At 47.1% G+C, this 27,310-nt stretch overlaps 1 protein-coding gene across 2 annotated transcripts in view; it reads right to left on the bottom strand.

Moving 5' to 3' along the window:
• Positions 1-2,191: 2,191 nt before the first annotated feature.
• Positions 2,192-27,310, bottom strand: part of CTDSP2 (CTD small phosphatase 2) — a 60,953-nt gene continuing 35,834 nt past the window's right edge. The window contains exons 2-8 of one of the 2 annotated variants that reach the window (XM_056858156.1): positions 18,732-18,880; positions 17,268-17,306; positions 11,924-12,025; positions 9,939-9,995; positions 6,049-6,141; positions 4,527-4,712; positions 2,192-2,340 (exon numbers count right to left, since the gene is read on the bottom strand). In XM_056858156.1, coding sequence (XP_056714134.1) covers positions 2,215-2,340; positions 4,527-4,712; positions 6,049-6,141; positions 9,939-9,995; positions 11,924-12,025; positions 17,268-17,306; positions 18,732-18,880 — 752 coding nt within the window. In that variant the 3' untranslated portion in view covers positions 2,192-2,214. The remainder of the gene's footprint in view (positions 2,341-4,526; positions 4,713-6,048; positions 6,142-9,938; positions 9,996-11,923; positions 12,026-17,267; positions 17,307-18,731; positions 18,881-27,310) is intronic. The other variant, XM_056858164.1, reaches the window with a different exon arrangement.

Genomic DNA, 27,310 nt, shown 5'->3' with positions numbered 1-27,310 from the left:
CGGATACACCCGTGCACACAGGCCCACCCGAGAGTCAAAAGTCCATTAGTAGCCCATCAGCACACTTAAAACTACGATGAAACTTTAAGCAGCGCTTCGGCCAGGCTAAGAGCAACCCTGCTCACCCAACCAACATCACAACTTGAATGTTTGGTCCTTTTGAGCATCCCGTCTCTGATGAGCTGACTTACAACTTCCCTCCTCACTGGACCCAAGCCAGTGAGGCAGACCACCAGAGAAAGAGAGGGGGGAAACCAGCACTGGTGGGGGGGGTCTGTCCCCCTCCCCAGCTGCTAAACATGGAGTCACTTGCAATGTATTGCTTATGGGAGGGAAAGGGGAAAAGGAAAAGCAGGCTGGCTTAGTGTCATATTTCATTGCCCTCCCCCCCCCCATGGCACTTCGAAAGCGTTTTGTTCACAACACAGCAGGTAAGACCAGGAAAGGCAGGCCGTACAATACTCCAGCACAACTGGGAGTGGGAGAAAAGGCAGTTGAGGAAAGCCCCTGTAGCATATAAACATTAACAATGACAACATCCCCCCGCCCCAAATGTCTGCATTTGGTTTCTCAAAAAAAAAAAAAAATGCAGAGGAAGATCACGGTGAAAGAAGTGTGCAGGCTGGTTCAGCCGGGTCTCTGGAGCCTAGTCCTCAAATAATGCCTGACCCCATCCCCAAAGTTATGAGGCATGTTCACTTGCTTTTAGCAGCTTCGGGGCACAGGAACACTGAGTGAGACGCAGCACCTTCCCTTGCTCCCCCAGAGACTCAAGGCGAACAGCGCCGAGCAGACGGCACGCACACCAGGAATGACCTCCCCCTCCAGCTTCTAAGATGCTAGTCCATTATTCCCTGAGGCCACCCGAAGGGCCGGGCTTTCAAGAGACAGCGATGGAGCCTGGAACGAGTCCTGATAGGGGAGTGGGTTACTATGGCGGGTGCACCCAGGCCCCATCGAAGGAGGTAAGCAAGTGGCAGGGAAGCCAGCAGTGGACAAAAGTCACATCCTAAGTTGGGGGCTTAGGACCCACACCATACCAGAGAAAGAACCAACAGCGCTGTGATGGTCCCTTTAGAGAGGTGGCGGCTCGCAAGTCAGGTGCAGTTTAAGGCAGAGATATTGCATGTTCCCCCCTAGAAGCAACGCTAGGGCAGGAACCTGGGAATATCTGTAATGCAAGTCTGGAACCAAGATGGAGTGTAGTGGGAGTTGGGTGCTAGCTGTTAAGCCACCAACCTGGACTAAATCTGTGGCTTTATGCTGTGCCACTATTTTGATGTAGAAGGGCTTCAGGGGGACAGTTGAGGGCATTGCTCTTCACCTGGAGGCACTGCTGAAGCACATGGTAATGTATTGAAACATACTGGGTTTCCCCAATGTCAACAGCATAACTAAGGGCCCAGGGTCCTGAAAGGGTCCTTAGCTGTTCTGAAGGGGGGAACGTTGAAAGAGGAGACCTCAGAAAAATGGCTGGAGCTTGAGGAATTTTCTTTATCGTTGGCCGTTATCAAAGAGAAATAAAGCCCTTCCCCTCCTTCTCCTTCAAGATCCGCTTGCTTGAAGAACCGGATGTCACATGAGGTCACCCAGCTGGGGCGGAAGTACCGGAGAGCTACGGAGAGGCACTGTGGCACCTTGCCTTGATTGTGAGGAGAGGGAAAGGCAGAAAGACTAGGCCTCGTTTGGCCACGTCTCGAGGCCTGGGTTAGGCTGTGCTCTCAAGGGAAGTGGAAGGCATAGAGCTTTTAAAATCTTCAGTCAAATCATTTGGCATTGCGTGGGATGTGTGTGTGTGCTGAGCCGCACTAGCCACACCCGGACTAAATATCCTGCACGAAATGGAAGGAGGAGGGGAAGAAGCGCAGCCCAGGGGAAGTGGCGCATCCTCTCGATTGCTCCCTGTCTCCTCACAGTGCATAGATACGACAGCTATTGGGGCGGAGGACCGGTCCTGTATGTCTCTGCTTTTGGGTGGAAGAGGCCAGAGGCTCACCAGTCTAAGCAATACCCTGCTTGCAAACTGCACCAGCCCTACCCCAATGGGTGGCCATGCAGGTTATTGCTTCCAAAGTCCTTGCATCCGCCTTTGGGTTGGGGCATGGGGAGGGGGGGGGACACCTGCATAGTTTCCCCCCAACCCTCCAGACCGCTTCTGAAGGCACTGAGTGAAAAACGAAAGTCCCCCTCTGTGGGTATAGGGCTCAGAGGGCCTTAGGGCGCCCTCAGCTGGCCGAGGCTGGTGTACACATCCTCTGCTTCACTCAGCTCCTCAAAAATTGGGATCAGGTTGAGCAGCTCTGTGTCCGCCATGTCGTCGAACCAAGACTGCACCGGCACCTAGAAGGGAGTTGGAGGAAGAAGAGGAGTCAGCCCAGGAGCACCTGAGTGCCTGTTAGGCAGAGAGCAAACAGATACCATATTTACCTGAAAGGAAGATGACCCCCCCCCCTTTAAAAAATATTACACGCAAGTTTAAAGCGAGACGTACTCAGAACTTTTATTCAAAAATAAGATGACCCCCCTCTTTTTCTTGACAGAAAAAAAAAGTTTTCCTTGTGGGTAAATACAGTAATAACTGGGCATTTGTAAGAAACAGCTATAAAGGTGGGAAAGGGATGGAATTTATATCCTGCAAGTACCTGACTTTTAATATAAAAACTGGCCATACCCCCAGAGGCCCGTAAATAATACCAAAAACCATTCAACATGTGAATCGTGCCTCACAAAGAAACTCATAGGTTTAGAGAAGGACCTGAGAAATAAATGTGTTCAGATACATATCAGAGATATTATAGTAATACAAGATTTAATTTTTAACAGAATATGCACAAAATACAACTGTACATCAACTGAGCCGTCATATACATCCTGATAACAAAATACTCGGTGCTGCAATTCTTGACCGTGCTACTAAGCTGTGAAAGTGTGCCAAAAGATTAGACCTTCTCTTCAGGACAGGGTCAGAACATACCTTTTTTGTGTCAGAAAAGAAGCAATAGACGACTGAGGATACCATGGCCTGTAATTGGACTTGTAAGGAAATGCGAAAGCCCTATTCCAACCTGAAGGACACAAGACTGCTGTTCCAAGACTCTATGACTCTGTATGTATGTATACAGAGGGTGGAGTGGTGCATAGGTTTGGATGAGGCCCTCACATTAAAACCTCCATGCTTGTGGTAAACCAGCAGGCCAAGGAGCGGGGTGGGCATAGCAGGTCCCTACACACAGGGACCGGAGAAAGCAAAGGAATGAAGACATGGATGCCTGGTCCTGTACTGACATGCTGTGGCAGAGGGCACCATCTTAGAAGAAACGCTCGCCCTTCTCTCTCATAAACGTGACACGATGTAGTGGTTACAGGATTAGACTAAGATTGCAGAGGACCCAGGTTCAATCCCCCCCCAACTGTGGCAAATGGCTCAGAAGGTGACCTTTGGCCAGTGAAACTCTCTTTCTGTCTCTCTCTCGGTCTCTCAGCCTGATCTACCCCACATGGTTGTTGTGAGGATACAACGGAGAGGTGGGGGAAGAACCATGCAAAATGCCCTGAGCTTCTTGGAGAAAGGTTGGGATAAAAACGGTAAATTGTATGTACAAGAATGCTTCTTCTAGGATGGCCATCACATCCCACTCACGCTGAATAACATTTGTTATAGGAAGCATCTCCTTAAAAGATGGCACACAAGAGTAGGAAAAGCAGCGAATGCATCTTGAGATGGCGCCTGTTGCCTATGCTTTTTCCCCCTCAAAAAAATAAAAAAATAAAAAAAATAAAGAGGGGAAAATGAATTTCCCTAATTGATCAGACGGGAAGATTTTTAATACATCAAAGTTTTGTTTTTAAAAACCCAATTAATCTACTAAATGATGCAGCCCTGCTTAAGAGTTGTCACTACTTCATTTCTCGCCTAGGTCAATGGGCAACCTTGGCTGCGGCTGCGTGCATCTACAGTCCCACCCCAACAACCCTTTATTGCAGAAGTGCTGGACCTTTCCAGTCCACTGAGCTGCAAACATGTGACATCACAGTCACATGGCATCCGAGCCATGTCACTGGATGAGGAGGAACCGGAACTATGACCTCACCTGTGTAAAGGTCAGGATGGTGGACAGGTGACCAGAAGAGCCAGTGGCAGGCAACATATAAGCCAACATTTATGCAGGCTTCCTAGAGGCACCTGGTTGGCCACTGTGTGAACAGACTGTTGGACTTGATGGACCTTGGTCTGATCCAGCATGGCTTTTCTTATGTTCTTATGTTCAAGCGCCATGAAGTGTACCACCGAGAAGAACAAGCCAAGGGTCAGAGCCACAAAGGAGCGCTCTCCGATGCTGCATGGCTTTGCCTCGCTGTTCTGTTGCATGCAAAGAGGAAGAAGGCATGGGATCCTTGCTCTCAAAACATGTGCCCTAGTGGCAGGACCTTTCAAAAAGCAGCAGGAAAAAAGATAGGGGCTCACAATGCACCTGACCTAAAGGCTGCAGACCACTGATACCAGAAGACCCCCAAGGAATACTCACAGCATTCTCCGGATGGAAGATATAGGAGGCAGGAGAATTGTCCAGGATTAAGGTCTTGCGTAGATCACGGCCCAGCCGGCTGAGATCCTTAACGTAACAGCCCTGGTGGAACACGCATGACTCACGGAACAGGCGGGCTCGGAAGACTCCACACTTGTCTAGCAGGTCAGTTACTGGGTCAGCATACTGCTCAGAGAGAGGGAGAATGGAGCAGATCACACTAAGGTGCAGCGTACAAGCAGAAATCCAAAACAAAGGGAGTCCCAAAGCACAGGCAAATTCTCTGTGAATTCTATCCACTTGCAAGTGCAGATCATGTACGTAAGGAATCCAGCGTGGATTTTTTTTTTTTTAAGTTTCTAGTTCTCAAAGATTTGGAGATACAGTTGAGAACATATAAATTATGCCTGACACCACTTCCAAAAACCAGAGAAGGCCTGAGCAGGAGGGCTTGCAGTGGTCAGCTGTTGAAGTTTTTGATGCACAGCATAGGTTCCTGCCCCTCACTATGGATAGGAACAGCAGCAGCAGCAGAAGAGTTGGTTTTTATATGCTGACTTTCTCTACCACTTAAGGAAGAATCAAACTGGTTTACAATCACCTTCCCTTCCCCTCCCCACAGCAGACACCCTGTGAGGTAGATGGGGCTGAGAGAGCTCTATGAGAGCGTAGCCCAAGATCACCCAGCTGGCTTCATGTGTAGGAGTGGGGAAACCAACCCGGTTCACCAGATTAGTGTCCGCCACTCATGTGGAGGAGTGGGGAAACAAATCCAATTCACCAGATTAGCCTCCGCTGCTCATGTAGAGGAGTGGGGAATCAAACCCGGTTCTCCAGATCAGAGTTCACTGCTCCAAACCACCGCTCTTAACCACTACACCACGCTGGCTCTCTAGTGAAAAAGATAAGCAAACATATGCAAGTGTGCCAGGTTTGAATCATTTATTCAGGGTCAAGTATTTAGCATTCCTTGGTGTAGAATTTGTCTTTTTAAAACGAGTACATACAGCTCTCGAAAAAGATTTAGCAAGACCCCCAAGCTCAGTTCCAGCCATTAAAAAAAATACACAGTGGCCACCTTAACAAATTGAGGGCTGTACTATATTATGGTTAATCTGACATAATGAAATTTATGCTTTGAAATTGTATACAATTACAAGTTAATTGATAGCAAATAAGAAATTATACTTAATTATACATAATACTATTAGGATTAGAATTCTTATACAAAAGAGTAAATAAATTTATAATAAGATGGAGGGGGGTGAAGGGGAAGTTTCAATTTTTATTTAAAGATAAAGTGTATTTTCAACAATATTACATTTCCTTTTTTCTCTTTGTCGACGATTTTTATTAATTGTTGAAATGTTTGAATATGAATATGTTATTATGGAAAACAATAAAATTGGTTAAAAAAAATTGAAGGCTGGTTGCATCTACACACAGGTTCATAGCCTTAGTTTGCCCTGAAACCCTAAAACAACTCCCCAAACCCGACCAAGGCCCTCCTCATTCCACTCACCTTGGCCAGACTGGCCGTGAATAGCACACACTCAAACAGCTCCCCCATCCGCCTCAAGAACTCGTCCACAAACGGCCTCTTCAAAACATACACCTAGGAAATCAGCAGCAGAGGTCAGGTAGGTCACAGAGGGAGGACTTCATCCATATCAATAATCCACTTTACAGGTAGAATTACTACACGCTAAGCCACAAAACAGGAATTTCCAACACCACATTTGCCAAATAACCGTGTGTGGGAGAGAACGCTGAAGGTAGGAAGCGGTTGTTTAGCCGTCTCCCCAGTCATTTCTCCCTGCCCCACAACCTTGCCCAACTCTCCCTTCAGGCAGTTTTCCTCTCGATCATACATTTCTCAGTTCTTTTTTTTGGGGGGGGGGGGGAGGTGAGAATGGCTGCTTGGGAGGGTGGTTGCCAGGGAGGGGGGAAACAGCAGGTAAAGAAGAAATAAACACACCTCTTTCTGCTAGCTGCAAATGCCCCCCTGTCATTCATGCTCATATTATTGGGCAAACATGGGGGGGGGGGGTGTCGTCTGAGAACCTCTGTTTTCTGAACAACATAAGCATGGGGGCAGAAGTGACGTTTGCAAGGGGCTGGAAACCTTTTTGCCTGTATTGCAATGCAGATTCAGCCAAAGACTCAGGACAAGTACATTTTATTCTCTCATTCTTCCACACAACCCTGCAATAAGACAGTTTGCCACCTTGACTACAATGTGTGTGTGTTAAGTGCCGTCAAATTGCTTCCGACTCATGGCGACCCTATCAATCAATGTCCTCTAAAAAGTCCTCTCTTTAACAGCCTTGCTCAGATCTTGCAAATTGAGGGCTGTGGCTTCCTTTACAGAGTCAATCCATCTCTTGTTGAGTCTTCCTCTTTTCCTGCTGCCATCAACTTTTCCTAGCATGATTGTCTTTTCCAGTGACTCTTGTCTTTTCATAATGTCTTTTCCAGTGACTCTTGTCTTTTCATAATGTGACCAAAGTACGATAGCCTCAGTTTAGTCATTCTAGCTTCTAGGGTCAGTTCAGGCTTGGTTTGATTTATAACCCACTGATTTGTTTTTTTTGGCAGTCCACGGTATCCACATTTCAACGCCACATTTCAAAGGAATCTACTTTTTCCCATCAGCTTTCTTCATTGTCACTACAATACTAAAGGGGTAAAAGGCTTGCCAAAGGCCACACAGTGAGCCCCTAGAGGATCTCACAGAGAGGAGGCCCGGATCTCACAGAGTCAAACTCAAACCCTCATCTCAGCCATGATTCTCAAGGGACTCGTTGCCAAGGGCAGTAGTTATGGAAAAACAAGAGAAGGGCCATCGCCGCCAGGTGAGGAGCCTTACATGGTGGTACACTCCAGTTTCCTTCCTTCCACTTGTACCCTGTGTACCGATACAATCAGCAACAACGCTGGCGTATCTGGTGCACCACCAAAAGAAGGGATTAATGCAATCTTGTTTCCACCAGTGCAACAGAGAAGGGTCAAAAGGAAGGAGATCGCTTCACACTTGCAGCATCAAGCCTCTGAGGGAGGGAAGAGCAAATCCACTCTACCCAGCTTTCTCCTCAGCTATTTAGGTAAGGGGAAGGGAGGGAAGATCCATGGGTCACCAGGGTGTGATAGGCAACATTCTTCCCCCTACCTGGTGATGAAGAGGGGTGTCTCCCCAAATACAGAGAGAACAGTGTGCCTTGGGCCCACTGTTCTGCCCACTAAGCAGATTTAGCACCACAAAGTTCACAAAATGTAGGGCCAAGCAACCACTTTATAATTTTATGTATAAGAACAATGAGTAGAGAGCTTCTGGATCAGACCACCAGTGGAACATGTGGAGTAGGGTCCCGCCTTACACAGTGGCCAACCAGTTCTTCTGGAAGTCCAACGACGGGGCATAGAGGCTGAGGCCTTCCCCTGATGTTGCTTCCTGGTGCTGGTATTCAGAGGTTTACTGCCTCTGACTGTGGAGGTTCCCTTCAGCCACGGCTAGTAGCCATTGATGGACCTCTCCCCCATGAATCGGCCTAATCTCCTCTATGCCTGTAGCCATCGCTACATCCTCTGGCAGTGAATTCTACATTTTAATCACTCCTTGTATAAAATACGATTTCCTTTTGCCCATCTTGAATCTACTGTCCATCAGCTTCAATGGATGCTCCTGAGTTCTAATAATTTGGGAAGAAGGACAAAAATCATTTTAATTGTATAATTTTATAAACCTCTATCATGTCCTCCCTTGGTAGTCTCTTTTCTAAACTGAAAAGTCCCAGACTCTTCAGCCTTTTCCTTATAGGAAAGCTGCTTGAACCCCATTATCATCTCGGTTGTCCCTCTTCTGTACTTTTTCCAGCTCTGCAATGTCCTTTTTGAGATAATCTGCCCAACCAGCCGGACAGTAATACAACACATTAAACAATAACAGTCATAATCAGTAAATGGTCAATTATTATGACTATTATTGTTTAATGCATTGTATTGCTGTCCAGCTGGTTGGGCAGATTATCTTAACCTTTTGCTTAATTTTAATAATGTGGTATATTTTATATATTTCATATTTATTTGTTTTTATATATATTGTATATTTCTGAGCCTGATAGGGGCCCTGGTTTGTTCATTTTGGGTTGGTGTGATTTGATTTTGATTGTGAGAATATGCATGAGATGTCTTTTGAGCTATGCCTATTAAAGGTTAATGAAATGAAATTAAAAGATACGATGACCAGAACTGCGCACAGTATTCCAAATGTACAATCCCTACAGAGGAGACCCCAACTATAAGGGGTCAATGAAAGACGAGACATTAGGGTCCCTTGGTCTGGCATTTACTGGTCTTTAAACTGTGGCTCTCTTTCCCATTGTTCCTTGTTTATCCATGTCTACTTTGGGAACTGCCTACCTGGACAGTGTTTCCACCAGTTTGCTGGCCCCAAAGGCTTCCTGGATAGACCTCCTGGCATAACACTCTAGCTATGGATTTATCCAGTGAGCCCCTTGGCACAGGGTGGGAAGCTGCAGCAGTGCAGTCAAAAGCTTTGCTCACAACCTGAGTTTGATTCTAAGAGAAGTCAGTTTCAGGTAACCAGCTCAAGGTTAACTCAGCTTTCTGTCCTTCCGAGGTCGGTAAAATGAGTACCCAGCTTGCTGGGGGTAAAGTGTAGATGACTGGGGAAGGCAATGGCAAACCACTCCTGTTAAACATAGTCTGCCTAGTAAATGTTCGGATGGGACATCACCCCATGGGTCAGTAATGACCAGGTGCTTGCACAGGGGACTACCTTTACGGATTTATCTAGAGTAAAATCACAGCCATGCCCCTAGTTCTTTGCCTTTTACAGAGTGCTCCAGCACAGCTGATGGTTCTTTTAAGCGCAATAAGACCTCTCATTGCTGACAAATATGAAAATAACAGCAGTTCAATTAATGCACTTTCAAGAAATGTGACTGCAGGATTGTGCATTAATGGCAGCCACCGACATTGTAGCGAAGAAAGAACGCAATTTCCAAGTGCTTTAATGGAAGCTAGCATTCTGCAGGGTTCCCCAAATTCATTCCCCAGAAAGTCCCACCGTTCTTCATTTGACTGCATTTCTCTCTCCTGCTGCTGCTGCTGCTGCAGTTGAACTTCTTGTCTCCAGGGGTCTATTGGCCACCTTCCTGAAACAAGTAATCAAGAATAGGCCGTGCTGCCTGGTAACAGCCTATCCTGGATTACTTGAACCAGGGAGGAGCCTGCATGGAATGGAATGGTTTTCCGCCTCTTCTTTTTTTCGGCGCTTCAGCAGAGTGGTCCTTTGTGGTTCACAACATGGGACTGGCCATCTTCTAGAATGAATTAAGCTGAAAGCCCCTAGCTGAGAGAAAACTCCCCCAGTAAAAAGAACGGACTTACCTGGTGGGTTGTCCCCTCTATTTCAACAGGCACTATGAAGTCAGCATTGTTGATTGGCTGCAGAAATTTTTGGAAAGGCGTGTGTTAGTTTTGGAAGCTGCCCTTACAGAATGCTCGGCTCCCCTCTACGCTGGATGTTCCCAGCCCAATCTCTACATAAACTGCAAAATCTGCTTTCTATACCTCCTCAGGGTCTTTAAACAACATTCTTGTTATTTGATGGTTTCTGCTCCTGTCTCTTGTAAATGTTGCGGGAGCTGGCGGATTGTGCCAACGCCCAGGAATAACCACCAGTACCAGTAGAGCTTGTAGAAAATGCAGTTATTTATTCACAGTGCTATACACACACTCTTTCCACCACTATCTCCCGACACAGACTCACAGAGTCTTACACTTATATACAGATGCCATCTCCAGGCAGCAATTAGTGTTACTGGCTGAGTCACTCTCCAGGTGCAACTCATCACCTTCAGGCTGAGTCACCCTACAGGTGCAACTCATTAACACAGTCTCAGGCCTTCTAGGGGCTTTCCAGGTTATTGCATCAGCTTAGCTTGAATCTAAAACCACCTGTCATTGCTAATATGAACAGACTTGCATATTCTGTCAGTAAATGTGGTCCAATTTTTAAGTGACCGTCACAACCATTTAAGCAGTACATCTACAGCTGAATCACTGATTAGTTGGGTCATTCCTACTCCCTGTCCAAACAAAAACTGTACTTAACTAATCTGGTGTGGGAGTCAAATGGACTCCGAAGTTAATCACAGAATTTTAAAAAAAAATCTTTCAGGGTTGCAATGAGCATGGCAACAGTTGCTAAGAAAAACAGAACTGAAGGTATAGAACAGTAGTGAAGACACCAGGGAGATATAATTTGTCACTCTTAACCTATATTCTCCTTTTAGTTTGCCTTTCAATGGGGTTTTAAATGACCTCAACACCATCACTGCAATTTACAAAAAATAATAATTTTGCAAGTGTGGGACAGAAACACTACAGGGTTATTGATTTCATAAGAATGAGAAGTGCAAGGTGTACTGAATTGTGGAAGACAGAAAACAAAGTTTTATCCATTTTTCCCAACTTCTCCGGGTCAGTTTGACCCCGCTTTTAAGCTACGGATGTCCTTCCATTTCCTACTCAACCTTCTAATATTTTCTTCAGGTTTATTGACCAGAATCACTGACACAACTCAACTGCATTCATAATGTTTTCCCAGATTCAGAATGTATGTGAAGGGTTCACAACATGAACAGGGCAGGGTTGGGAGTCTAACTGACTAGCATCTTTTAAGTGTGGAAGTCAGATTTAAGAATCAAAATGGAAGCAGTCGTGAACTCATGGAGCCCCTTCTCCATTACCAGGAGGAATGGTGTACATTTTGATGATGGTAACAGAAGGCTGTTCCTGAGATCATCTGTTCAAATGATAGGAGAATCTTTAAATCTTAGTATTCTAAACTTCACAGCCTTCACCCAATGTTTTAATCACCTGGTTCTTCTGAAAAGAAAGCTTTGCAACAGATTCAAGGTGGCAGAGGTTCTTCTCTTCCCCTCTGAGAGCCCAGCTTCCTCTCTTCAAAGAGTTGTTCCTCAATGAGCCTTCATCCCCTTCCACAACCGGATAATTATCAAAAGCCTATCTTTTCTTTCTCCTGAATTCTTGATGTCTACTGTGAAATACAACCGGGGCAGACTAAGCCATGCTGGGAAGACAGGCCTGCCTTCCCCTCACAAGCTCTCACACAGCATCTCTAAGGCCTTTTAATGCTCTCTCCCCGCCCTGCCCCAGTCAAGTCATACCACAAATCCTTAGTGGATAGTTGCTCTGTGGAATCCAAATCCTTCCTTTCCTGCCGAGCATCACCCCCTCACAAACACGCAAACCATGCCTTCTGTGCCCTCTTTGTAGCTGGTGCCTTGCCTCTTTCTTTTTGGTCCACCCACCACTGGAGAAAGGAGAGGACACCCCTCGGGGTTCACCTTGAAGGAGCTGTGCACAAGGGTCTCGTCCAAATCGATCACCACGCAGATTCTGCCCTGGTCTTGCTGAGTCACCTCAGGGAGAAGACACGTTCCAGGAATCTAGAAGAAGACACACATTTCACCACCAGGAAGACCTTGACCCATACTGTTGCTGGTACATTTAACATGCTTCAAGCCTGGTGGAAAACCAAGTGTTTGGCCCTCAGAAATGGGCTTATGGGTAGCATTTTGTATGGCTGAAATAAAATTAGTAGAACTGTGTGTGGAAAAAAATATATAGATGTTGGAAGTTTGAATTATTGTATTGATTCTATTTTTATTGGTCTCAGATTGTATTAAATAAATTTGATATATATAGATATAATTTCATATGATCTAAGGCAGGACAACCTTTGTGGCCTGAGGGCCAGAAAAACACACACCATCTACGAGTGAAAATAATTTTATGCCTGTACAAGGGGGAGGAGAAACAGAACTTGGCCTTACCAAAAAGACTGGAAGCAGACTAGGCCTCAGGGGTTTATCTCAGACCTCATTAGTGGGTGTTGGTCTAGAAAGCTATGACAGGTATAAACTAGGCCCATCATTTTTGTCACACTGCTGACCCCAGAAGTGACGCCCGAAACACCAGGGGCTTCTTCCCTTACCTGTCTGAGCAGAGAACCACCTAAACAAGCTGGGCAAAATGGCCGCTATTTGGCCCACATGAAAGGAATTGCCTACTCCTGGTCTAAGGCTTCCTTCCACCCTCGTGCCTTCTTCCTTCCAAACCAGGGTTGTTTCAGAGGGTTCGTGTACTTTTATGCAAAACTACCCTTTGGCCGGTCCAAGACTTGTTATTCAGCAATAAGTCACGAGGATTTTTGTTGTTTTTTAGAGACCTGCTTGATAATCATTCCCACTTAAATATAAAATATTAACTTTTAAATGGTTTTCTTTATAATGCAGGGTGACAGCTATGCAGAGATGATGCCTGAGGTCTGTAATGGATCTATTGTCACAAGGGACAGATTACAGACACCTGTTTTCCCCCCTACATTCCTCCCTCCCAGCCCAATAATCCTGGAGGTGTGAACAATGTAAACCTAGACGGACAGGTGAACTCCTTGGGGTGGATCTAATGGAGAGGAGCGTTTCTGCAGTCAGAAGGATTTCCATCTGCAAAGCATGACTTTCTCACCTCTCCTCTCTCACTGTACCTCCCCACACGCCTCTGCGATCTTCCAGGGGAATTTGGGGGGTGGGAGGGGGGGAGGCAAGGAAGTCATGTGCTGAAGATGGAAATCTTTCTGCCCTCAGAAATGTACTATCATCATAAAATAGCTTTAAATAGGATTATAAGTGATTGCGCTGACACGTGGTTGAACTGTTTTTAAGACTCCCTCCCCCAACACACGCACACACCAGATACGCAGCAGGTGTTTGTTTTGTGTAAAAAAATTAATCATTCATTTCACTTCAGGATCTAAGCTTTGAATCAAATTTAAAAGAAAAAAATGCTTTGAAACAAGATCAAACCGTCGACTTTGTAGGAAAATATGAAGTGGCACCGGCTGAGGGGGAGGGAAGTGTTTGCTTTTTGTACCCATTTTGGATGGTAACAAGACAGAAAAGAGGGCTGGACTTGCAGGTTTATTTGTTGTGTGGAAGATGTGGTTCCAGACTGTTCCCTTGTGTACACAATGAGTAAACATGCAGGAGCATTGTCCCCTAATACTCTGGGGACAATCTGGGGATTTTGCCCCTTCAAGAAAGTCATTTCTAGTAGAGGCTATCACTTGTGGCATGCAAGAGCTTTGTTTCAAATTTGCAGTCTGTGGGGTGACCCTGAAATCTGACAGAACAAGAAAATTCACTTCATTCTCTACCCCACGTGCATAATTTTATAGAACCACATCTAGTCCCTGACTAAGCTAACCTTTTTTTGGAAAGTTAAAAATCCCAACTGCTTAAATCTTTCTTCACAATAAAGATTTGCCATTTTAATAGCCATTTTCTATACTTTCTCCACCATAATCTGTACTTTTTTCTCATGTAAGGGGACAAGAATAACACACAATATACTAAATGTGTGCATACCGCAGACTCATACACAACAATATTATCCCCGTTTTATTGCCAGTCCCATTCCAAATTATGGAATCTGCTTTGGCATTCCTTCAGCACACAGATATTTGCAATGAATTTTCTACTATGACCCTAAGCTCTCTTGCCAGAATATTCACAACCCATCTTTCATTTTATCAGATTACATATTGGCGAGGTGGGTGGGGAGGTTGTCCCAACATGAATCACTTTGCACTTACTCTTCACCCGAAGGCTTAACCTAGACCTGCCACAGAAGTGGTAAAGTCCCCACACTGCATCTTTTCCACTCCACTTCCCGCAAGGGTGTGTTTGTCTGGAATCACTCCCACACAAAAATGGTGAAGTTACTATTTTCTGATGTGGAAGGATGCTAAAAGGCCATATGTGTACCTCACCTCAGGAATGCAAACAGAAAAGCTGGCCTTGAAAAAAAAACAGGGTATGCATTTTTGGAAGAAGAAGAAAAAACCACCATGCTGAGACTACTTCAAATTGCTCCACGTAGGGGTGGCCTCTCGGTGGCAAGCAGTTCCATGCAGGGACAACACAGACTGTGCAATATTCTCCACCCTGGTGCAAACAATTTTTTCCCCACATGGAAGTACCGAAGCCTGAGAAAAACTGTCCTAAGTGCATGACAGATCACTGCGTGAACGGCTCAGACGCAGCCACTCCAGGGTACTACTGACAGTGGTCTCTTTGTGGTCAACGCTCGGCAGGCACACTCCCCAAGGGAGCCATTATGGGGAGGGGGAGCAAGGGCCAGCCTTCCGGGTTGCAATTTTTGGCAATGGGATGGGCAAAAGTCACCAAAACAACACTCTGCCCACCCTACCTTAGAGCAGCCATCCTCAGTCCTGCTCACATAAATGATGTGGTAAAGCTGTTCTTAAGCTGCATTGCTTCAGAGTCCAAGGAGAGGCTTGCACTACTGAATGCTGCTTCATGTCAAACCCGTACCACTACAGGAAGTTAAATTCCAGAAAGAAGGAAGTCCCTGCAGACCCTTCTCCTTGATATGTAGGGTTGCCAACCTCCAGGTACTAAGCTAGAGATCTCCCGTTATTACAACTGATCTCCAGCCAATAGAGATCAGCTCCCCTGGAGAAAATGGCCACTTTGGCATTGATGCCCCTCCCCTCCACAAACCCTGCCCTCCTTAGGCTCCGCCCCCAAAAGCCTCCCGCTGGTGGCAAAGAGGGACCTGGCAACCCTATTGATATGGTAGTTTTCAATCACAGCCTTCCAATGGGCAGCTGGAAGTTGTAAAGTCCAGGAACAGTTTCACCATTTTGTCTGCAATTAGGCCTGTGATGGCTCTTTTACCGTATTTTTCGCTCCATAGGACGCACCTGACCATAAGACGCACCTAGTTTTTAGAGGAGGAAAACAAAAAATCTTGTTTTCCTCCTCTAAAAACTTGTCTTATGGAGTGAATGCCGGCTGGGCGCGTGCGCGTCGGGACGGCGCGAGCCGGCATTCCCCGCCCCGACGGCCAGCTGGGAGGCAAGCGGGGCCGCACAGAGCCGTCGGGGCGGGGAATGCCGGCTCACGCCGTCACGACGCGCACGCGCCCAGCAGGCTCTGTGCACCCCGCCCACCTCCCAGCTGGCCGTCGGGGCAGGGAACGCCGTCTCGCGCCGTCCCGACGTGCACGCACCCAACCAGCATTCACTTCATAAGACGCACAGACATTTCCCCTCACTTTTGAGGAGGAAAAAAGTGCGTCTTATGGAGCGAAAAATACGGTACTTTCTCTCTCAGCAGTAGAAAAGGGAATTCCTCCTCAGCAGAGCAGAAGGAGAGATTTGCTCAGATGGGGAAGGATAGTTTTCCCCTTTGGCTCATACAACCACACACATATGAGGGCAAAAAGAAATGTAGGCAGGACTGTAGATGCATTGGGCATCACAGTGAAGATACACAAACATGAAATCCAGTACTGGACACATATAGTTTTGAGATCCCTCAAGAATCTCAGCTATATATTTTTTCAAAGAAAGCACATTTCAAATCTATATAATTGTAGAGTTTAGATTAGCTCCAAACTTAAATTAGTTATGATTAAGAAGAAGAGTTGGTTTTTATATGCTGACTTTCTCTACCACTTAAGGAAGAATCAAACCGGCTTATGATCACCTTCCCTTCCCCTCCCCACAACAGACACCCTGTGAGATAGGTGGGGCTGAGAGAGCTCTTAATACAACTGTGACTAGCCCAAGGTCACACAGCTAGCTTCATGTGTAGGAGCGGGGAAACCAACCTGGTTCACCAGATTACAATCCACTGCTCATGCGGAGGAGTGGGGAATCAAACCCGGTTCTCCAGATCAGAGTCCACTGCTCCAAACCACCGTTCTTAACCACTACACCACGCTGGCTCATTCAAAACAATGGGACTAGCTGCAATTAAATTATTCCATTATTTTTAGAAGCCAGGGTTGAGGGGATGGGGGCAGTGTGAAAAGGGCATTTTTTAGGAGCCTGTGAGTTTTGATGGTCTGTACAGCTCCTTGCTCCCTTTTGCATGGCCAGTGAGACGCACACTGCTGTAGTGGTTAAGAGTTTTGGATCTGGGAAAAAAGGTAAAGGTCCCCTGTGCAAGCACCGGGTCATTCCTGACCCATGGGGTGACGTCACATCCTGACATTTCCTAGGCAGACTTTGTTTTACGGGGTGGTTTGCCAATGCCTTCCCCAGTCATCTTCCCTTTACCCCCAGCAAGCTGGGTACTCATTTTACCGACCTCGCAGGGATGGAAGGTTGAGTCAACTTTGAGCTGGCTACCTGAAACCAACTTCTGTTGGGATCGAACTCAGGTCGTGAGCAAAGCTTTGGACTGCAATACTGCAGCTTACCACTCTGCGCCATGGGGATCTGGGAAACCTGGATTCAAAAACCCATTCTGCCATGAAAAGGTGACCTTGGGCCAGTCACACACACAGAGAGAGAGCCTAATCTAACTCACAGGTTTATTGTGAGGATGAATGGAGGAAAGGAGAACAATGCAGGCTGCTTTAGGTTCTCCCTGGGGAGAAGGGGCAGGGTATAAATGAAGCAAATAAACAGAGACAGAAGGCATAATGGTGCCGAGTGGCTTACATCTGACCTGACTGAAGAACCTGAAATTGGTGCTATTTTGGTGGAAAGCTGGTATGCACAGTTGTGGACAGAGTAAACACGGTTCTGGCTATAGCAGAAGACACAGATTTATTTGTTTGTTTTCCCTTCCCAGATTGTGAACAGAAACATACCTGGTAAAACTGGTATTGAAGACACTGCAACAGATCAGACTAAAAGGGGGGAAAAAGAGGAGAGAAGAGATGTAGGTATCATGAAAAAGGAGAGACTGTAATGCTACCACCAGAGAGCATAGAGAGTCTCTTGACTAACCCACTAAAAGCTCAAAAGAGGTGAAGTCTAAGGGCTGCCTCACACCTTTCCTCCTCAGAAAGCACTTCCACGTAGCAGCAGGAATGAAAGCAAGAGAGTGCGCAGAAGACAGAAATGGGGGTGCAGGTGGAATGACAAACACAGAAAGCTTCAAAGGTGTTGTCAAAGGAGATGGTGCTTAACTTTTTTAGGAAGAAGAAGGAGAGTTGGTTTTTATATGCCGACTTTCTCTACCACTTAAGGGAGACTCAAACCGGCTTACAATCACCTTCCCTTCCCCTCCCCACAACAGACACCCTGTGAGGTAGGTGGCGCTGAGAGAGCTGTAAGAGAGCTGTGACTAGCCCAGGGTCACCCAGCTGGCTTCGTGTGTAGGTGTGGGGAAACAAATCCAGTTCACCAGATTAGCCTCCGCCGCTCTTGTGGAGGAGTGGGGAATCAAACCCGTTTCTCCAGATCAGAATCCACCGCTCCAAACCATCACTCTTAACCACTACACCACACTGGAAAAGAGATTTCCTGCCATCTGCCCTGGAAAGAAGCTCTTAATTCTAAGTGTATAGGAATAGGCTGCACTGTTCAATGAAAGTACACTCTGTGCATGATCAGAGGTACTTTTATTATGTAAATTTGTATCTGTTCCCCCCCCCAAAGGTAGGGGAGGAGGGCACGGCCACAGATACAAATCCGTGGTATTACATGTATGTGGTCAGGAGAAGAACGGGGCTATAAGACGAACAGTTATCTACAAGAACTTTTCTGCCTCACTTATATGCTTGGATTTGGTTGCAAGTCACTGTACCGAGAAGCCGAGATTGGCTATGGCTTCTCAGCATATGAGCATGCAGGGGAATAAGTACAGTCAAATTTGCTCAATGTGTGAGTTGTGTGCTATGTCCTACAGAGCAGTGCATTCTGGGGTAGCCCATAGTGTAGGAAACGGTCTTGGAAAAAGCTACGTTCAAAGCCATATCTGCCTGCAGAAAACGTTTTTAAATCGATTGTTAAGAAGGAAGCCGGTTAAATGTAAACAGAGGCTAACAAAGGTTACTGTGAATCCTGACTAGTAGAAGAACTAATGACAGAGTTAGATATGGGGTCCTGGAAGCAGCGGACATAGACAAGAGAGAATAATTTAATCAGAAAAAAACTCGCATACAAAGAGAGACTTTCAGTATTCTGGGGTTGGAGGCCTATGATACAGATTGTCTCCCAAGGGGCACATTCTAAGACCTGGAGTACCAGAAAAAGAAAATGTCAGCTGAAAAGGAGCTCTGATCCTGCTAGCTCTGCCTAGGTAGAGTCAGGTGACCACCTCAGCTTACCTTGGCAATGGTGCTGGTCTCCTCCTTGTGCGGGCCATGCTCTCCGCCAAAGGCCGTCTGCCCGACATTCTGTGCACGAAGGCAACAGAAAAGCGCCTTGAAGATATTCCGGCCACGAGGCTTCTTGGGGGAGGATTTGGACACCAAGACTGAAAAACACAACCACAACAAATTGGTCAAATTTGTGATCAAATTGGTTCTATAAAGCAGCTAAACACATACAAAACAACCCATTTTGGTTGTTTATTTTTGATAAGGCAACAGGCAGGGCCAGGTCCAGGTTTCGGGGCACCCTGGGTTGAGAATGTCTGGGGCCCCCAAGCAGAGGACACCTGGGCCCACCCTCCCCTGCCTGCCACCTGCTTGCGCCCCACTTCCTGCCCACTCACCCACCTACATGCCCCTTTCCCACACTGTGCCAGTGCATCCTTCACCATCTGCTCACTTGCGAGCCCTATCGCAACCTGTACTGTCATCCCCACATGCACACCCTTCCACTGGTGGCACTGTGCAGTATGTACAGCCAGAAGTGTGGGTGGTGGGAAGGCTTGTGAGCAACTTGGTGGGTGGGGGGAAGGCGCCGACGAGAGGCCAGTAGCAGTGGGTCGGGCCAGAAGCCATGGACCCTGGCAGCTGCCCCACCTCAAGGTATGTTGGTGCCAACCCTGGCACAAGGGGCCTTCAATCAGAAGACTCGCGGAGCAGGACTCATGGTGCAGCCCTAAAAAGAGTTGCAACCTTTTAAGCCCATTGGTTGCGACGGACTTAGAAGGGGGTAAGGAGCTAGAAAAGATTCTGAAGTGTAAGGATGTGTCACTGGCAACCAAGATCAAGTTTATTCATGCCATCGTATTCCCTGTTACTATGTATGGGTGTGAAAGACGGACAATGAAGAAAGCTGATAGGAAGAAAGTAGATTCATTAGAAATGTGGTGTTGGAGGAGAGTGTTATGGATACCCTAGACTGCCCCCCCCCCAAAAAAAAGCAGTGGGTTATAGATCAAATCAAGCCCGAACTGACCCTAGAAGTGAAAATGAGGCTGTCGTACTTTGGTCACATCATGAGAAGCCAAGAGTCACTGGAAAAGACAATCATGCTAGGAAAAGTTGAAGGCAGTGGGAAAAGAGGAAGACCCAACAAGAAACGAATTGACTCTATAAAGGAACCCACGGCCCTCGATTTGCAAGACCTGAGCAAGGCTGTTAAAGATAGGACGGTTTGGAGGACACTGATTCATAGGGTCGCCATGAGTCGGAAGCGACTTGACGGCACTTAACACACACAATTATGCTTGGGATTGCACTGTCAAGATGGCTTCTGGGCAGCTCTGTGCTCCACTGTAGCAGCACCAGCGCAGATGGCCGGATCCCGGTAGCAACTTGGCGGGGATGAGGCGGCACGAGGGGCCTTTAGGGCACCGCCTGGCCCAGCTTCTTAGACTGAGGCTGCTCAGGTCCAAAACTGAGCCGCTCATCTCTGTTTCCTTCTAGACCACAAGGCCTGACCTCCACATAAAGAATGTGGGTAGCTAGGAATGGGAAATAATGGAGAATGGGGCAGAGATAGCCATTTCACTGTGCCCTAGCTACTGGAAGTCCTGCTCACGGCTTCTTTTGGTGTCTGAAACTTCTGGTGGATTAAAAACACACAGATACACACACACACATTGCAACCATGTATATTATATTTGTCAAATTTATAATTTCTAGAATGTCATCCTTTCCCTCATACTCCAGCTCTGCACAAGAGCGCCTGGAATACCACTGGGATTACAGCACCCTAAGAAAGAAGCAGCAACACCCCACCGTTAATAGATTCGCCTTTCTCTTTATTGCCATTTTGCTTTACCATGACAACACATTCTGCAGGCCCGCCACCCTACTTTGTGGAGAAAATAAACAATCTGTGAAAATATTTTAGTAGCCATCCGGAGGTGAAAATGGTCACCGCGAGCCACAATGCTCAGGAATGACCAGCAGGGGGCAATACAGGCTCAAAAAATGCCCACATAACAAACTGCCAAAAACTGGGATTTCTTGCCTCTGCAAATGCATGCTGAATCCCATCAACTGGGGTGGGGGCAAGAGGACAGAGCCCAGGAAGGGGAGGCACAGATTTGACATGCAAGAACAAGACCTGAGCACAGAGATTCGGTTCTTGAAAATAAACTGAAAGGACAATACGCTTTTTCTTAAAAAAAAAAACCCAAAAAACCCCCACACTATTAGGGGAACGAAGCAGGACCAAAGAGTACTACATTAGGGGAGCCAGCGTGGTGTAGTGGTTAAGAGCGGGGGTTTGGAGCGGGTTTGATTGCCCACTCCTCCACATGAGTGGCAGAGGCTAATCTGGTAAACTGGATTGGTTTCCCCGCTCCTACTAGGCTTGACAGGCCCCGTGGCTCCACTGGTGAGAGCTTTGCAGGGCTGCAGCCATGGTGCGCAATGCATGCACGTGCCTGTCACAGCACGCACGCACACACCCCGTGCAACGCGCCTACGTCACTTCCGGGTTTACCCAGAAGCGACGCGGACGTTCTAGCGATCTCAGCCGACACTCTATGGTTTCCATAGTGTTTTAGCCGAGGTTGCCAGAGCGTCCATGTCGCTTCCGGGTAAACCCGAAAGTGACGTGTGTGCACACACTGCCCGTCGGCGGGCAGCCCGGTGGATTGGCGGGATTTTTACCCGCCACCACCGGGCACTTGGCAACCCTAACTCCTACACATGAAGCCAGCTGGGTGACCTTGGGCTAGTCACAGCTCTCTTAGAGCTCTCTCAGCCCTACCTACCTCACAGGGTGTCTGTTGTGGGGAGGGGAAGGGAAAGTGATTGTAAGCCGGTATGATTCTTCCTTAAGTGGTAGAGGATGTCGGCATATAAAAACCAACTTCTTCACATGCATGCTGTGTTATGTCTAGCTGCCCACCAGGAATCTTATCAGATGAATAGTTGAGAGATCAACTCCCTACACTGCCATAGATTCTTTTTGTGAGAATCATATAAAGAGGGAAACAATACAAATGTTCCCTCTTTTGATCATACAAATAAATCTCCTCTCCTGCTAGGAGATAGTCGTTCGTGTGTGCGTGCGTGTCAGGTGGGTTTATCTTGCTGCCCCCTTTCCCCCTGCTCTGAATTTTGTTGGAAAGAGATGCTGGGGCCAAAGCTTGTATGAGGAAGCCACTGGCCTCATGCGTCCTTCCCTCTTGCCCCAGACAAGGGTTGTCTGAGGTTACTCGGTTGTGAGGGCAATCACACTCTGTACGCATTCAGAGGCACCACCCCCTCCGTTACAACATGTGTGCTCAGCATTTCTCTGCATTGTTAAGTGTAGTCTTCCTTTTGGTGGGCGCTCACCGAATGAGGGTCACAATTTCAAAAAAAGAGGTCTAAAATTCTGTGCCAGAAATAACAGATTCTGTAACTATCAAATTAACAATTCTGCAACTTTAAAAAAAACTGCACAATTCTGGCTACACTTCCCCTTCCCACTATAGAGTTCTGCAGAGCTTGGATTAATTTGTTCCAATACCACCATCCCTTCAAGTATTGGGATTTGAGGAACCAGGAACAAAAGGCAGTGACACAGAGATGCACAGCCTACAATCGCTTCCGGATTTCCAGTCCAGGCAAAGCCTCTTTGCCTGCATGTGACGAGCCTTGAAATCACTCCCTTAGATCTGCACCTGTAGACTTGTTCTGTCAGAACAGATCATCTGTGCAAAAGCTGATGTTAGACAATTCTGCAAAACCGGATTTATCCAGGAATGTAGCTGCAGCGAATGGGAGGGTGGATTGTCTTTTCAAGCAGGTCCTGAGGATGAAGAAGAGCTGGCTTTTATAACCGATTTTCTCTACCTTTAAGGCAGGGGTGGAGAACGTCAGGCCCGGGGCTGGCGAAATCATTTGGCCTGGCCTTTCATGGGTCCTGGCAGATCTCTAGCTCAGAAGGATCTAAGACTGGCAATCCGCCCCCTCCCGCGGGCAGGAATAGCCTCTATTCAAGGCGGATGTGAGTTTGTTTGGCTGAGAAAAGGAACCCTTTTCCCCTTTTGCAGAAGAGTCGTTAGCTATGGAGCTGCTAGGACCACCCAAGAAACTGTGTTAACCCTTTCCCACCCGGGCCGTGGGAAACATATTCCCTTTGTACTACAAGAGGGATGGGCGGAAGTGGTGACAATGGAGGGGTTAAAGGGGGCAGGGCCAGAATGCACGGGGTGGGGTAAGTTCTTAGCCAGTGTGTCCTCATTTCACCCCTGTAGGTGGAAGCAGCAGGAGCCGGCTGTAGAATCCGGCCCCAACCACGTTCCCCACCCCTGCTTTTAGGGGTCTCAAAGCAGCTCACAAATGCCTTCGCCTCCCCACATCACACATCTGTGAGGTAGGTGAGGCTGAGAGAGTTCTGGGAGAACTGTGACTAGCCCAAGGTCACTCAGCAGGCTTAAGGTGGAAGAGGGGGAAAACAAACCTGCTTCACTAGATTAGAGTCTGCCACTCACGTGGAGGAGTGGGGAATCAAACCCGGTTCTCCAGATTAGAGTCCACCACTCTTAACCACTACACCACACTGAGCCATTCCAAGGAAACGTTTCCCTGTGCAATTCATGAAAGGTTTCCCAAGAGCTCTCCCAAGGGAGGCAACACATGTTTGGAGGGGGCCTTAAACCTCTTACAGGAAACTGCAGCACAGCAGCTACCTGAGCTGGGAACAGAGCAGCTCTCCAGTTTAGATCTCATCTCTGCAGATGTGGTAGCCCTGGAAAAGCCGCATTCTCGCCCCACATCTGTGCAGTGTGAAGGGCTTCGACCACTAAAGCGAAGTGATAACACAGTATTGTTTTCTTCTTCTCTATCACGATGAGCGCTAGACCTGGGGTGTCAAACTCAATTGTTACGAGGGCCAGATATGACATAAATGTCACTTGGCCGGGCCATGCATCTCCTGCCCAGATCGAGAGTGGAGGAGGGGCGTGGCTGTCTTGGCTGGCTTGCGGGCCAGATAAGAGCTCTCAAGGGGGCGGATTCGGCCCCCGGGCCTTATGTTTGACACCCGTGTTCGACCAGGGCTTCTTTTTCCACTCACGACCCCTTTTTGCCCAAAGGTTTTTAAAGTGACCCCGGGTATATAGGCATATAAAATAGGAACACAAATCAAACATTTACTGATAATAAATCATAAAGAAATTTATTTTAAAAAAATTCTTTGGTATACAAATAATTTTACTGTTGCCAAATGTTTGCGACCCCCACATTCAGTTATGCGACCCCATATGGGGTCGCGGCCCACATTTTAAGAAGCTTTGTGCTAGACCCTTGTTTTCTCTTGAAGACTTGTTTGCAACGAAACTGTGGCATTTGAAGACATATGCATCTTCCAAAACAAACACACAATGATCTTTTACACACAGATAACTGGATCCCCGTTTGTGTCAGGCAACTCCCACTAGGGGAGAGAGAGAGAGGAGGGGAGGATTAGCCCATTACTATGACTGAATAACAGTCCCCAAAAGACCAGGGGACAATATTCTTGGTCTGCACTCGCAAACGTCTAGGCAGCTGCCTCAAAATCAAGCTGATAATCCAACTAAGACAAATAACTAAGCCAAATAATCTTGGTTGGCAACAGGTATTCAGTGACAAGTTTGCACCGCGCTTCAAATTCTGTAACTTCAAACGACAAAGGTGGGACTTTGTGCATGTATATGTGTGCAAAATTCCTCCTCCACACCCTTCTCAAGAACCATCCCACTGCTGTATCTACGACACCCCAGCACAGCACACTCATAATTGAAACACCTTGTCCACAGGTTCATGCCCGTTTCTCAAAGTCATTATATAATGTACCTACAAGCACATGCTGTTCAGCAGCAGTCACTAGCCCACAGCCCAGGAGAGCCAGTGTGGTGTCGTGGTTAGGAGAGGTGGACTCTAATCTGGAGAACCAGGTTCGATTCCCCACTCCTTCACATGAGCGGTGGACTCTAATCTGGTGAACTGGGTTAGTTTTCCCGTTCCTCCACATGAGGCCAGCTGGATGACCTTGGGCTCTTCACAGCTCTCTCCGAACTCTCTCAGCCGCACCTACCTCACAAGGTGTGTGTTGTGGGGAAGGGAAGGAGATTGTAAACCAGTTTGATTCTCCTTAAAGGGTAGAGAAAATCGGCATATAAAAACCAACTCTTCTTCTTATTGACTGACTTCATTTATACCCCACTTTTCTTCCCAGTGGGGACCCAAAGTGGCTTACAATGTTCTTTCCCTCTCTCCGTTTTACCCACACAACTCTGTGGGGTTAGCGAGGCTGAAAATGTGCAATTGGCCCAAGGTCACCAAAAAGACAAGGTCACCCAGCAAAGCGTCCATGGCAGAGAGGGGATTCAAACCTGTGTCTCCCAGATCCTGGATCTTTTTACGTTCAGTGGGTCCCATGCTGCCACCTGGGATTTAAAATTGCATCCCAAGTTTTGAAAGCTTGAAGGCCACTGCACTGTAACAACTGGACCTCACGCTAGCCACTTTAGGGGAAATGCTAGTATCCATCCCCAGAACACCGTTTTGTTAATGACAAACCTTTAGTTTGCCTTGGCGGGAATCCAAAGTACACTGCAGGGGGGAAGGGAGTGATGTTCTCATAGGAACAGCAGTTAACTAAAGTCAATGGTGACAGCAAATGCCCCAGTTGTGATATACACAAATGGGAGGGACTGTGGCTCAGTGGTAAAGCATCTGCTTGGGATACAGAAGGTGCCAGGTTCAATCGCCGGCATCTCCAGTTAAAGGGACCAGGCAAGTAGATGATGTGAAAGACCCCTGCCCGAGACCCTGGGGAGCTGCTGCTGGTCTGAGTAGACAATACTGACTTTGATGGTCCAAGGGTCTGATTCAGTATAAGGCAGCTTCATGTGTGTGTCCATGTGTGTGGGAGGGCAGGACAGACTATAACCCAATAGTGGTACACTGGTAATTTCTGATGGGTCACATGCTTCCTGATAGGATTCTAGGGGATAACATTCAGACAGGCGTATGAGAAGTGTTTTGCTGGATTACATCAAGTGGGGCCACCTATGCAAGATCTCAAGTTCAGGATTCATTGAATAGACTGAGTAGGCCCTAACAGGCAAGGGGACCTATGCACCCTGCCTAACAGATTTTGGTGAACCATAGGGATTCTTGTAGAGGGGAGCAGACCACACAACAGAGTAGTCAGCCCCTCCCCTCTTCCTCCCAAGGTAGAGACTCAGGAAGGTGCCTTTTCCTTCATAGCTCCATCATTTCAAGAACTTCGGCAGAAAAGTTTCCAAGGCAGACTCCAGCAGGAAGCGGCTTAGTTCATATGCAGATATCATTAGACTTGGACTCAACAGGGATGGGAGGTGGTCAGCTCACTACAAAAAGGGCTTGTTCCTTATTAGACTTATGTACTATAGGCAGACTCTGCTAGTTCATGAAGAGTTGGGAGAAGGTACGGTTGCCAGCTCAGGGTTGGGAAATTCCTGGAGATTTGGGGGCATAGCCAGGGAAGGGTGGAATTTGGAGAAGGGAGGGAGTTCAGCAGATATATGACTCCACCTTCTGAAACTGCCATTTTCTGCAGCAGAACTGATCTCTGTAGTCTGGAGATCAGCTGTAATTCTGCGAGGACTCGGGGCCCTACCAGGTGACTGGCAACCCTAGCATGTCACCTAGCAAGCTTCCATGGCACAGTGGAGAACACAACATGGGTTTCCCAGATCCTACTCTGACACTCTAACCCAGAGGTCCCAAACATGGCAGCCACCAATGTGTTTCCTGGTGCTTATTATCCTTCTTCCCTAAAGCAAAGGGCATATCCTGGCTTTCCTCCTCCTCACAGAAGGTGCTTCAGAGAGTCCAGGGGGCCTCACCTACATATCTGCAAAGAGCACCCATTCAGAAACACATGGCCTCCACATGGCTTGGAAACTTCCAACATTTTGTGTCCGGTCGCAGCTCCTCCAGCAGCCATTTTGTGGTAGGTGCACAACACACATTCTCAGAATTTCCTCAGGCTCAACATGGCTTGCGGGACCCTTGACTCTAACCGCAACACCGCAATGGCTTTCAACGTATAGCGAGGCTTCATTTTGACTGAAGATGAGACATGAAGAGTTAATGTTTAGAGGAGGTCTTTGAAGGAACAGCAGTGGTACAGGGTGGAAGAGATCCCGGTAGGGTGGTTCCAGGCATTAAAGCAGTGGTGCCCAACCTTTTTTTGACCAGGGACCACTAGGGCTTTTTTGTTCGGTGCAGGGACCCCAAGGTTCAAAATAAAAATTCAGAGAATTTGAAAATAAACTTTAATCATGACTGTTAGTTAAACATTAAACTTAGAATAATATTTGAATATATATATTTTTCTAATAGAGAACTTTTAATTGAAAATATTAATTTATTATGGGTTTATAACTTTGTTTTGCGGACCTTAATTTCGTTCTCGCGGACCCCTGGGGGTCCACGGACCCCTGATTGGGAACCAGCGCATTAAAGAGAGCGAGAATTCTTTGAGAGGCTGGGCTGGAAGCAGGGACGCCCCTTACAGGGCTATATCAGGATTATGT

This window comes from Euleptes europaea, chromosome 1 (assembly GCF_029931775.1).
Source record: "Euleptes europaea isolate rEulEur1 chromosome 1, rEulEur1.hap1, whole genome shotgun sequence".
In the NCBI taxonomy this organism is placed as follows: Eukaryota; Metazoa; Chordata; class Lepidosauria; order Squamata; family Sphaerodactylidae; genus Euleptes; species Euleptes europaea.
This window is presented reverse-complemented; position numbering and strand designations above follow the sequence as displayed.